At 36.6% G+C, this 14,202-nt stretch overlaps 1 protein-coding gene and 1 long non-coding RNA gene across 2 annotated transcripts in view; one reads left to right on the top strand and one right to left on the bottom strand.

Annotated features, from left to right (window-relative positions):
* The window catches only part of LOC116174563 (RNA-binding protein Raly-like), a 29,849-nt gene extending 16,317 nt beyond the window's left edge, over window positions 1–13,532 (top strand). Inside the window, exons 2-3 of the mRNA XM_031492501.1 lie at window positions 11,914–12,021; window positions 13,426–13,532. Coding sequence (XP_031348361.1) covers window positions 11,914–12,021; window positions 13,426–13,532 — 215 coding nt within the window. The remainder of the gene's footprint in view (window positions 1–11,913; window positions 12,022–13,425) is intronic.
* LOC116173296 lies at window positions 2,895–3,943 on the bottom strand. The gene is made up of 3 exons (XR_004145901.1): window positions 3,695–3,943; window positions 3,313–3,647; window positions 2,895–3,256 (listed from the first exon to the last, which is right to left on the bottom strand). It is a non-coding gene; the product is annotated as an uncharacterized LOC116173296 (long non-coding RNA).
* Window positions 13,533–14,202: the final 670 nt, after the last annotated feature.

The following is a 14,202-nucleotide window of genomic DNA, read 5'->3' as shown; positions in this document are numbered from 1 at the left end:
TTGTCCTTGGTTGAGCCAACGTCCGATAAGCCTTTTACAAAGCGCTTTTCAAACAAGACCTAGAATAATGTTAAAAATGTAAATGTACAGAACCTTTATTGCTTTGCTTTGCTTGATGCTTTTCTTTTCCACTTTGTAAAATGAGAAATACGTAAATGTTCATTTTTAAGAGTAGCTTAGGTTTTGCGATACAGCAACTTTCTCTCATCTTATTTTATTTATTGAAAGCTTTGCTTTTGATTTTTTCGCACACAGATTGCAATAATGGCGCTCCATAAAAACAAGGTGACACCCTAGTTATCGTACTGTAGCGTTTTATTACATAATACAGAAATAGGAACTATTTTTATTTTGAAACATGAACAGAACGAATCAATTCTTAATTATTAAATTTTTATCACCTAGACAACAACTTATATTGTTTTCCTAGGATGTACCGATTGGCGTTAATGGTCGCCACAGTACCAATACCTCAAATTTACAAATTTTAAACGTCCTTACACGACTCTTATGGACTAGGAGGCTATTTAAAGCTCTTAAAATCCTCTTGCAGACTCTTTCAAGTTACTGAAACCCCTTTGCCGTCCTTAAGGGTTCTAACTACCCATGAAAGTTTTTAAAAGGTTTTGTCGATTTAAAAGCTCTATTCGTAGTACGCTCCTTAAACAGAAAACACGTTGAAACTCTACAGACATTTAAAGACTCAAGGATTCGTAACGGTTTTTATAGATTTTAAACAACTCTTGGCATTGAAAACTCTTCGAAGCTCACTTGGAGACCTGCTTTTGTGAGTTTCTCCAGCCTCTTCAGTGCGCCCTCAAAACATATACATTATACAATCGTGATTCTCTTGAAGGCCGGTTCATAAACCTCTTCTCACTCCTCACTTACGCAAGCAAGATATCCCCTTCATCAAGTCCATCCCAAGACCATGTCACGTAACCAGGGAAATCCCAACGCCACAATCCTGTCACGCAAGGGGCAACCCATTACCATGACCTCGTAACTTCACATGACAGCGTGGTCATGGCTATTGGTCACTTCAGGCCATGAGCTTTGGAATACCCAAAGCCATGCCCATCATCCTATGACGTGCACATAATCCAAGATGGAGGGTGGTACCTCTTTTCTACTATCGTGTGCATTTCCCTAAACGATCGAAGTTTTGTTAAAAAAGTGTTCGAACAAAATAATTTTGTTGCCCTTTACCCAAGATCAAACGTTTTCATCCGAGAAAAAATCGTTCACTCCCCAAAAACTGTAAAAAGCCATCATTACGTACTAGTCAAGACCGACTTCTTTAAGGACTCGCTCATGGAATTTCTAATCAAGCTTCTGCGTGGTACGGATTCGTCATGTTGCAAGTCACATAAGATCCTTACGGCATCGCTAAAAATCTCAATGAACTGTTCATAGGCCAAGGAACGAATGACAATAATCTCCCCAAGGAAATGTCCAATTTATTGCGAATAAACAAACATAAGTTTTGGTTTTTTTTATTAACAGCAGATTTTAAGATCTCACTCACAATTTGGAGGGAAAATTTCACAACAATCCTGATGTATGACATTCCTAAAATATTCTGGATGTTAGGCCTCCATAATGTTTTTTAGAGATGCCTCTGCAGAAAGTCTTAAGTTGTTTTATACTACTCCGGTATTTCCCTTACAAATTAGGAAAACTGCAGGAAAAACTAATTCGGTGTAACCGGAAGAATGCTCTAAACTGGTCTAAGGTAATTCCCATCTCTGCCACAGATGAAAAATTCACCTCAATCCAGGTTCGAACACCCGACCTCCGGATTTATAGCCCAACGCTTTACCACTGAACCATAAAGCTATTATCGCACAATGCAATATCCAACGACGTCAGTCAACTTTAAGGAACTCTGATCCGAAAAAAACTTCTTTGTTTATCACAATGAGTTTAACATCAGTTTATTTGATTCCGTTTTTTATTTGAAAAGCGGTTGCCCGATTCGAAAATGTTTCCTCGCGTATATTTCACCACTCGTGGTCTTGCAAAGAATCAGGCTGCTAATAAGATTTTTCGTCCCGGAATCTACTGTACCTAATTCGTTTATTCGGACACATAACATTGCAAGTAATGTTTCTCAAATTCGAGGTACTCAAAATGAAGGAGTTCTCGTTACTTAGGTAATGTTTTCACCCAAAGTTAAATTGCTAACTCTACTACTATTCGGACAGATTTCACTCCAGTTCCCGACATACACGCAACGCCGCTAAAAATGTCGACCGCGAATCAATTTATTTGGTCACTCTTGAAGTTAAACGCAAACCTTTGGTTTTTACTTGAAATAAATCAAGAATAGTATTACCCAGCGTACCCGAATTGATACGTGCTCGCTCCCGAAAATCAGTTTAGAATTATCGCTCTCCCACTTCTTTCGCTTTGAATCTCGCCCGTTAGAAAAACCGAAACGGGCAACCTCGACTGACGTGCCCTAAGAACCAATAGAAAACCCGCATTTCGGTCGGTTGAAATGGACTGAACGCAACTTTTAGGTTCGAAGATATTGTGGTAATCGCGCTCGCTTTCCCAATACGTATCTTGTTATCGCCAGATACACTTTTGCTCACGTTCACTATGAACCGGTATATTGTATAAATTTTACTTAAACCATTTGCTATAATTCACCTGTACGTATTTCCGTCATTTCCAGTTTACGCATTGGAAATAGCAGTGGGGATATCCTGTATGGAAAATTTTTCAATTCGGTAGAACCGGGGGGGGGGGGGGGGGGGGAGCGGGAGGATTTCGTTAAAAAACGCAGAATAAGAAAAATTGTCACGTTAATGTTTGTTTTTTTTACTGCAAATTTAGAAATTGTTGAAGTCTCAGTTGTTTGTACGGGTGATTCATTAGAACTGAGGACAGTTTGAATGTCCCGCAAAACTAAAAATTTTAAAGGTTGGTAATAACAGAATATCATTTGTCTAATTCCAGTGGTGTATGTAGAATCACTTTCCAAGGGTAATAATTTATTTTTAATTTACAAATAAGTCTCCCATTTTACAACAAATTTTACATTTGCACTAAGCACAGTCACGATATTAAAATTGTATTAAATGAACTATAAAAATTGCTCAAAATGTCCACCATTGTGTTCACGGCACAATTCCTCTCTACGCTTCATATTGTCAAACACTTTCTCCAGAGTTTCAGGTGAAATTCTTTCTAGTTCCTCAATAATTGCTGCTCGTAGTTCATCAAGAGTATGTTGAATAAGACACTCCTGTAATTCGAAAATAAAGTTAGTAGGTATAAATTCATTCTACGTGTACCACTTACCAGCTTGGGCACTTAACTGACGGATTGACTTTTTGGGACTCGCCTCCATTCGTTGTCTGACATCTTGGACCACTTCATCGTTTCGTAGTAATGGACGACCGGTATGTTTTTCTTTACAAATGCAATTCTTGTTTTCAAATCGGTCCACAATTCGTGTCTTATGATTGGCAAATGCTTTATAAGAAATAATAACATCGGGATACTCTTCCATAAATTGCTCTCGACAGGACCGGAACGAATATGACCACGTTCCATCTTCATTACGTACAGCACTTCCAAAATGAGCCTTCAAAATAAAGGCATCTTGTTCTTGTGTGAAGGGCATCCTCAAGAACCTACAAATGCAAATTAGTGTGATTTAACCGTTACTTAAATTACTTACTTCAACAAACTCTTGAATTTACAGCGTAGCTCTGAAAAGAACTGTTTTTAAGAACGTTGATAATACAGTTTGCAAAAGTAAATTAAAAACAACAACAAATTAACGAAATAACGACGGCACTGGTGACTAATATGAAGTAGTAAAATAACTAAAAATATATCATCGCCAATTCAATCACGTAAAAAACACTAGAATTGTACGCGCGAAATTCAAACTGTCCTCAGTTCTAATGATTCACCCGGTATTTGTTGTATATGCTGAGATCATAAATCTTAGAACACATATTAAGCGAATATTTAATTGCAATTTCGACGATCTGGCCAGTTGTTGTGCAAAGGCGTTATCGGCCAAATTAATTGGCTTTATTTTACTAACAACGCTAAGTGCGAGATAACGAAGGCAGGTGTTTAGCAATACGAGCGACGAAGCCGTGTTTCGAGAATCACTGGGAAACAACGGTATGGAACGGATGAGTGAAGGTGGTTTGATCTTTCAGTACGAAAAATGAGACAAGGCGGATGTCTCGCCGTAATGCTGTTTACAGGTCCATTTTCAAAAAAAGCGCATGGCATTGTTGCAAGGCAAGTTTTCGTCGATTACGTTTAAAACTTACACCTTCGGTATGAATTGAAGTACCTGGTGTTCTTTTCTGTAGACACTATCTATGTAGTCTCCACGAAGGTATGATACGCGATGTTCTTTGCTAATACTGAACGGTGGTATACAGAACTGGTGTGGAAACGGCTTGCGACTGGTAGACCGTCTTTCACGTAATAAATAATCTGGAGACGTATCTTCATGAATCCGAAATGACTTCTGCAGTTGGTCGCATACTGAAGATGTCGAATTTTCCCTTCGGAAAATGATCGGAGGGCGGCAGATTAGATCAAATAAGATTAAGATGAGTATTGATTGCAGTTCCTAGATTGAGTTTCTCTTTTCCCAGGTTGGAGTCTTGAAAGAGGGGTTTTTAAGTGAGCAAAACGAAAAATGACATAGGTAATTTGAACTTTAAAATACTAAAAATAAGAAAAGCAACAGTAAACACTAAATAGAAAATGTTCTCACATCGCCTTTAAATGCTAACTTGCTATACTATAAACTATAGTACTGTTGAGGGCCCAGAACAAGAGAGGGATAATAAATAAATAAATAAATAAATAAATAAATAAATAAATAAATAAATAAATAAATAAATAAATAATAAATAATAAATAAATTAATTAATAAATAAATAACATAAATAAATAAATAAATAAATAAATAAATAAATAAATAAATAAATAAATAAATAAATAAATAAATAAATAAATAAATAAATAAATAAATACATAAATAAATAAAAACTTAACTTTTAAAAACATAAATACAAGACTGACGAAATTATAAACTACGAGTAGTACCTGGATTCGTTCCAGCTTTTAAAATCAGGAACTAAACACATGAAATGCTCTACTCTAGAGACAGGAGACGAATATGGCGTCAAAATTGTGAAGTTGTGACTATTGGATTCGTAGGCAATCAAATTTTAGTTAGTTTTAGAGAATTTTACTTAGGATTCCTAGAGTATGCGGTTTTTATTGATTTGTTGTATAATGACGATTCAAGTCGTTCCCAAAAAACTTCGATTTAAATACCTATAGAAAGAAAATCGGTTTCGAAGTATAATTTCAGATGGAAATAGACAAAGCGGTGTGAAATTACTTTGAAACAAAGGATAACACTTTTAGCATGAAATCCCGTTCGGCATCATCCCCGAGATACCAATGAAGTTAGTGATGAGAAATGGTGGAAGTCTCCAGTCAATTTATTGGCCAACCAACCAGAATCTAATCGAGCGAATTGGGTTAGTGATATGAAATTATCGGGTCTTTGCGAACTCTGTGAGTCTCGATGATAAGGCGGTTCATTGGTTCGGCAAACAAAAATTGTGTTACTGTCCAACATAGGAGAAGAAAACAATAAAACGACGGTTTGCGTTCCTATTTCAATTTCCGGACAAATTTTTAAGTCGATCCGAGACGTTTAAACGCAATTTTTTTCAGACTACGGAAAGGTATTCTTTTTTATTGTTGCGAATTCGATTTCGTTTCGCATTATTTCTATTACGCCCGCATCGGTAGACAAAATTCAGGACGTCGGTTATAGTCACGACTGTTAAATTTTTAACAGCGCCACGAAAAATACGGTAAACCCTAATTTTCATTTTAATGAGTTTGCCATTGAATTTTGGATACCGAAACGTAAAGCATTCGGCAATCTCGGTCTTGTATAATACACATTTCGTTAAACAACCGATTTTTAAATTGCTCGTTAAATTACGAGTTGACTCCATTATGAGAGCCGAAAGGATCGTTAACGTAGTTACATTTTAGCCTGATTAACAAAGTAGGTGGATGGGATATTATAAAAATGTTCCTCCGAAATTATAAAGCAGAATAATTTTGGTAGGTATTTATTGAGGTTAATGCCATCTCGTCTAATATTTGCTCGACGTCTTGTTTGCGTACGCCATGCCGAAATATTGCACGATAGCACGCGCGTAAAAAGTTAAAAATAAGTTTATTAAAATCAATTAATCTTAATTATGTCGCGATGAAAACACCCGCTCACGCAAATGGCGGGGAAAATGTATGTGAAGAGGCGTGCATAATAGTTATTGCATGTGCATTTTTAAACTGTTTTTGAGCACCCCTTACTATAGTTGGTGTGAATTAAATTAAGAGTACATCCCTATTTGTAATTTTATTTGCAAGTCACTGGAATACGACGTTTGTTTTCGGAGATATTATCCCCATTAGCTCAAATCCGCATATCTTGATCATTAGTAGCTTTAAGCTCCGGTAACTCAAAAACGCTTTGACATATAAAATTTAAATTTGGTAGGTGGATAGGCTATAACATATAACATATAACTTATTACACTTTGGACTTCAGGAGTTAACTACGTATGTCAGTGTCTTGGGTCAAATGTATTTTGGTCAGCAACACATGATATGCGTTACATTTACACAACACAATCAAAATTGTATTCATCAATAAACAATTAAGCCGCTGCAAATAAATAAAGGCATACGGAGTCGAGACAAAGTATCACGCAACAATGCGATCGATTCAAGCATGTTAAATAAAGGCCAAATTACTTTGATACTGCCAATAATCCAACAATCCAGTCTTGGGATGTACGCCGGAAGCACGGCGGCGGCCCCGGCTTCATATAAACGACAAAAGAGCAACCGCCTAAAACGCACGGCGGTCAGAGGCAAGCGACCAAAAGGTAACCAACCACGCAACAAGACCTCCTATTCTACCTAAACCATGTCTCGCTCTGGTTCCACTTCCTAATTCTATTGCTAAGATACGCAAAATTCTCTTATCTCAACGCCCATCTGCGATAACACAACATTTTCTTACAAAATTAATTAATTTTAAGCGATAAGCGACTCTTATCTACGAAAGGAGAAAAAGGAATGAGATAAACTTACCATGGCACAAATAATTTTCCTTATCTTTATTAAGTAAACAAGACAAACAATACGACCACAAACAATAACTTAGACATCGTCCAAGCTGATGTAACTTTCCACAACGAAATTTAACCGTGTAGGGGCGGAAAAGAACAATCCTATTGCGTGTTGTGAAAGGCGACTAAACAACGGGCAGTCAGCCCCAAACCCAGCCCTACAATTTTGCAGAGTGTATGTGGTTTGACAAGGTTTTACCGATTGTGGCTCCTTTCCCAATTTGTAAAATTTAATCTAATACCATGGGGCAAACTCGAGAACTAATTTACAGCTTTGGAACTATGTTTCGAAAAGTACTTGAGGTTTCGCGATATTTAAGGATTTTGTGTAGTAGTAATTATGGGATACAGGTTCCATTTGTATGTTCTTAAGATCACGCTGCTTCACAGTAATTAGTGTAACACTAGAGTGATTCCTGTCCCCGTTTCAAGTTCGGTAGCTAGGAAAGCGCGTCTTTAAGTACAATTTTTTTTACAGAGTTTCGTTCTTTCCAAGGTCTTTCCTGACGCTTCTATAATTGTAAAACAATTGTTAAAGAAATAGATATTATTATTATTATTATTGTCGGTGTTTCTTGTGAGAACTCAGGTCTAGCCTGGTTAACTAATCGCACGGATTAAAATCAAGTAACGATTAGTGTCTGTGTCTGTGTCTGGTGAAGTTATGTAGGGTTCTAAAGAAAAATAAAAATAAAATAAATATTCACACACTCACATTGGAAATATTATTATTATTATTATTATTATTATTAATGTATGAGTGCTATAGTGTGAAGAACACATGAGTTAATTTTGGTAGTTTTGGGGGTTATGCGAATTTTTTTGGATTAAGTATTACTACTGCTGTGACCCTAACTTCGGGACGCATAAGAAAAAGGTACGGAACAACAAAATTACTCACAATTAAGCATGAGACATTTATCTGGATCGTTAAAGGGGTTCGAATAAACACACGACTTACATGAATCAACACAGACAAAATTTATTTTAAACACACATATCAAATTAAAGCCCAAATTCTAGCAAACAAATTAATGAAATATGCAAAAACCACTAATTGCAACTGAGGACAAACGCACTCCGAAACACCGATGAAACGATGGTTGTTCGAAACAGTAGACCAACACTTCAATGAGGCTGCTAACCCTAACTTTTACTTCTTCTCAAACTCTAAACTCGGCTGATTTCTCGAGATGAAAACAACTTTGCGTACGCTTAAAAAGGGAAACTTGCCACAGAACTTAGCACAGAACGCGCGTCTTCTAAACTTTCAAGGAACAGCACCCCGGCCTAGAAAATTGGCAAAATGCCCACTTCTTACACCAACCTCAGTATTTAAAGTCTCTCTTCTCCTTTCCTAAATTCTAAGCTAATTAACGGACGCGTAGCAACACACAACCAATCGCGCATCCGTTCCTCGTGCCTCCTTAACATCACTTATCAAAATTGTACACGAAATTCTCTTATTTTCATAACATTTTTCTACGAAAAACACGCAGTTTTACCCATAAATTACATCAACCTTTCAACAAAAGTAATAAAAATGCCCACAAATTCATACAGAAGTGACTTAAATAATTTGGAAAGCAAAATTGATAACAAAAATAAACCATAAATTGCCCTGCATTTAATAATTCTAGGAATTACTCTTTCACAAAGAAAGACAAACATCTTGGATACAACTAGAAACGCAATACTCGAGGATTGTATTTAAATCGAGTAAATTTGTATTGATAAAATTCAAATCGGTTTCCTTTAGCAATTTTATTTGAAAAAAAAAATTAGAACAGTTAGTACTTCGAGTTGAAGGACCCAGTCAATTAGTTTACTGTTTGAATAACGTAACCATATTTTTGTATTCAAAACAAACCGACCCCCTTAAGGGTGTTGAAAAGTTAGTTTTTGTCATTTAAATGGAGTCAGTTAAATGAGTAAGTTCGCATATCGGCTTAGCGTTTATATTAATACCGCATATGAGGTTATATACATCTATGCCGTTCTAATACATATACATGATATTTGGGTTAGAGAGCAAGTGGGTGCCTAGGATTAGGAACCTTGGGCGGTGAACTAAGAATGTTGTTCCACGTTATAGGCGTTTTAAATGAAGGCTGCTGCGTCAAAGAGGGATAACAGCAGGTAAAGACACGCTTGTGAAGGTATGCACAACATCCACCTAAAAGCGCCAAGCCAGCGCATTAAAGAGCTTGAAATTCTCTCATTCAAACCAGGATAAAGTGATTAATTTCACTTGAATCCGCCGGTACGGTAGAAACTCATCTATGGCGTCGCTCTTCAATCAATAAGATATTGGTGGACCTACCCAATGAATTTTCCTTGTGCAATTGAGAAAATCCCAAAAGTCGGCGGTTTCCACGGAAGATCGACGTAGAAAGCACAATCCGGTAGGTAATAATGAAGAAAAGGGTAGACCAGAAGTAAGAAGCCTAAAAATGATTACTCAAAGTCAAAATGTAAGGCGTAATCTATTATTAACATACCAAAAACGGCCTTAGAACTTGTATAATATGTCCAAAATGCGTCAGCGAAGCGTCGAACGTAAAGTAGTAGGAGAAGAATTTCACTAAACTTATACAGGCACACAAGTAATGATCAAATCTCGTCTTTGTACATAGAAGAAGTGCGTGCGCCAAATAAATTAAAGAAAACTGCATGACCTCGGACGGCGACACAAATAACTATTGTAATAAGAAATCTATAATAGCGAAAACAAACAACTAAGGTAGTGAGAAATCTACTACAGAAATTAACTTACACCTAAAACTAGTGGATTACAAAGAAGATACCTAGATGGCGTAAGAATAGCAAGTGAAACATTAGCGTAAGAATTCGATTCGATTCGCTTAACTTGCATTGGAATTGTTTAAGCGGTAGTCCTCTATTATTAGACTCAATTCATACGCGAAAGAATCCAAGTTTTATATGAGGAAAGTAGTACCAAACGCCAATTCATTAATTTTGATTTTCTCTTTACTCTCTTTTTTAACATCAGTAACAGTCACTCTGGTTGCGTCGCGTGCTAATGAAAGAATCTCTCCAAAGGTCTCTTGGAATGACTACCACATAATCTTACTTAATTAATGACCCACAAAATGGCGAATTATCAATTCAGTCAGCCATGTCGAATCATTAATTTGCCACTGCTTTGCTGCACTCCCAATTACAGGTTATTTAGGGTTGGTAATAAACATCCCACACGAATTAAAAAATGCAAAATTGACACTACCCTTAAAATCTCAAAAGTTCTAACTTCACAACGGAATTTCGAAAAAAAATTAATTGCAAATTTAGAGCTCCCGTTACACAAGTGAATTATGTACTTTCATTTTGGAAATCACGATGTGTTCGATCGAGTAGCAACAACAATGGAATTTTAGAAACAACATTCCGAATGTGTGATAGGCAAACGATAAAAGATTCAAGTACAACTTTCTAATTGAACTAACATCCCCCAATCTAATATACCTTGAGGGTGTAAAAATTATTACATTAAAATCAGCATATAAATTAATGCACATTAGTGAGTAATGAGGGTAAAATTTCATAGGGACGGATGTTGGGAAAAATGAAATTTAATTGACGTGCACAGGATGCCACAATTTAAAATCAAATTTACTTTTTGCGAGATGTTTGCAACCGAATTTTGACACATATCATTAGCACCGTTTTAATTCGAACCCGCAAACCTAATTTTTCAACTTTAACGCACCGCACCACCCCCCTGACGAGTTTATTTTTCGGTTTTAATTCGATGAATGGCATCGAATCTAATAATAAATTTGCACGTATTGATCCGCTGGGCGGGCGGCGGCGGGGGCGGCTCAGTTGAAATTAGAATGCTAAATTATTAAAAAATTTCGGCATTGCTAAGCAACCGGGGATGGTGAACCAACTAAAAAATTTACGTCAACACCAACCCACGTTAAATCAAACTTTGCCCTAATCTCATACAAAACGTATGAAAATTAAACACGTCATATTATTAAATTCCAGAAACCGTCTCGGAGGCACACATGACATCATAAACAATCATATATTCATGAGGTGGTAGACTGTAAAGTATTAAAGCGGTGACGCAGCAATGCAGGTTATATTGTGGTGCTCTCCCTCCAGCGCATTTACACGCTATCTTAGAAAATGACAGGAGAGGCATAACTTATTTTCTAGTCACAAAAAATCTGCCTATAAACGGAGGGTAATAGTGTAATATTGTCCTTGTCACGCCATAAAAGTTTTTACAAGAGGATTTTCTCTTCCCCCTTTATTGTCGCATGAATACCGTTTTATTGAATTCTCCGTTTCCGGTCCTTTGCAATTTTAATTACCGTTACAAATATTTAGGCGATCAAATAAAATTATCAAGTTGCCATACGATGAGCTGTTCAATAAGGGAATCTCATTCAGAGGGGCGCCTTAATAAATAATGTCAATTATAAGAGTGAGCCGGAAGCTAAAAACTGTTTCGGGCGTCTTTTGTATTCCTTAGGGATTATCTTTACAGAAAGGGAAATATCATGACCATGCATAACATTATTTTAATCTCCTCCGGCAATAAATTGCCTTTGGAAGTTAAATTTTGATAAATTACAGTTACGGTTGTTAACTTTGCTTAATTAATTGTGTATGCATAACTGACAGGAATTGAAAAATGGTAACACGTCTTTTTCTTTTGCAGGGATTTCGATGCATAAGGGATACGCTTTTGTGCAGTTTACCAATCCGTTTGACGCGAGAAGTGCCTGCTTGGGCGAAGATGGAAGGACTGTCCTTAGCCAAATTCTAGGTAAGTTCGATTGCCAGTTGTTGTCAATTGTGAACCCTTCATGGGGATGTCGGCCGAGCAACCCCAAGTTGCACAAGTGCTTTTATGACATCTAACATCTGTCGCTTGGCCGATTTAGTGTATGAATGACTGTATAAAGGATGTAACTTCTGAGGGTTGACATTTTTATTAGGGGCCATCCATTTATAGTACTTTATATGCAAGAATATGTTTAGCATATTTTTCATTAACAAAATTAAAGTATGCAATTATGCATGCGTGATCTTGAATCTTGAAAATTTTATACCAGCAAAGGGATGAAAACAAAAAATTCAATCGTCAAATCGTTCTGGTAGTATAATAAATAATAATTATATCCCACGAAAGTTTTGCACAATTTATGACACCAGAATCATACAACTGTTTATATTAGAGTGTGTTGCGGCACTATTTTTAGGTCTCTTTTTATCAGAGCTATACGAAATAGGTTAAAGTAGCTAATTGTGCTGGTTCAATTTGAATTTGTGCTGATCTAGAAAATCAGTTTTCCTTGAATTGCAACACTGAAACCAATTTGACTATAAGCAACGGCACAATCCACTATGTAATGAGCACAACTCGTCAAAGTAGTAGTGCAATTTGTACCTTAAAAAAAAGAATCAGCACAAATGAATAAAATGGGATCAGCACAATGTAACCATCTATTATTTTATTTATTTTTTATTATTATAAATAAACACCACAATCAGACAAATTCCCACAGTCTCATAGACAAACACCCCTGCAAACACCTAATCATAACTGAAAAAAAAAACTCCTGCTGGCCAGATTATTTAACCTAATAAACAATATAATGATTAGATCTACGCAAACAATTCTAAATAATCAAATCTAGATTATCTAATAGGCGCTCTTTCAATACGCATGAAAATGTACGCGACTCCGTAGTTTAATGGCGATTCACCAATATTCATCATTTAAAAAAACGCAAGTAATGCAAATAGTGCCTTATCACTATTGAAGTCGGCATCGTTGATAACCTCACTGGAGTGGATCGGGGTTCAAGAGGTCAGCTGTGTAGCAACTCATGTCTGAAAGTTGTGTTCAAGGTGTTTCGTAGTTGTTGACCTCTTCTAAATGGATTTTACGTCGTGGTTTTCGAATATGGGATTCATGAAAGCTGACCCACAATGTCTGATTTCCTTACAATTAATCGAACCTTTATTTATTGCGATCAACCTTGCCGGAAAGTCCGCGCACAAACGGTTGCTTTAAAATTAAACGGTATAACTAACAAAAATTATTGTTTTCTTCTTTGTTACACAATTTTAAATATTTCGCTTAAATAAAATTTTGGAAAAAAAAATTAATATAAATAAGACAAGGAAATACGATTATACGTAAATTTGCATTATTACAAAATAGATGGCGAGCATGGCGAGAGTCGGCGGGACGGTACGGCAACTCGGGCGTTACCAGAATATTCGGAAACCCTGCTTTTGATCAAGGTCGTTGGTTTCGGAACGTCATAAAAAAATAAAGATGCTTTTCAATCGTAATCCTGTATGCAATTTTCCACGATTTATTTTGAAATTTACTCTCAGTCAACAATCATTCACTTCGTACAATGTTAGAGTGAGACACTAAAACTTTCTAACTGTTTTACGCATGATAGATTGTGGTTTACGCTTAATTGCCCTATGTCTACACCCGTAAACTTTTTTTCTGGTAGCGCTTGGAAACTGGCGTTTTCGTGGCTTGACGCTTAATGCCCCCGGCTGTCTTATGCAGATGATCGACTTGTACGGTGTAATAGGTCCTACGGCTACCTCTGGCGACCTAACCCCCACTATGTTCAACTATGGCTGCGAATCTGTTCTACTAATAGGATTCATTTCTTTTCACCAACCACATCTCTGGAAAACAGTGTGCCAGTAACCTCGAGTTCTGCCAGAAACCCTAGCAATTGCCATGCTGCGTAAGACCCTAATAACGAAATGGATCATATTCAGCAAGATGGACACGTATACCCCATTAATGTTGGCTTTTGGTGCGACAAACTGGTGCTTCTCATTTGTTTTTACAAGACAATACGTAATACAAAACTAGTCCCGCGAAAAATTCAAAAATAGAAAAAATATACTCGAGGGCTACCGTTACCTTTACAAATTATTGGACAGCATCTCAACAAAAGGCACAGAA

The sequence above is a fragment of the Photinus pyralis genome, unplaced genomic scaffold (assembly GCF_008802855.1).
Source record: "Photinus pyralis isolate 1611_PpyrPB1 unplaced genomic scaffold, Ppyr1.3 Ppyr1.4_LG6, whole genome shotgun sequence".
Classification (NCBI taxonomy): domain Eukaryota; kingdom Metazoa; phylum Arthropoda; class Insecta; order Coleoptera; family Lampyridae; genus Photinus; species Photinus pyralis.
The sequence above is the reverse complement of the archived record's forward strand: the minus strand, read 5'-3'. Positions and strand labels throughout refer to the sequence as shown.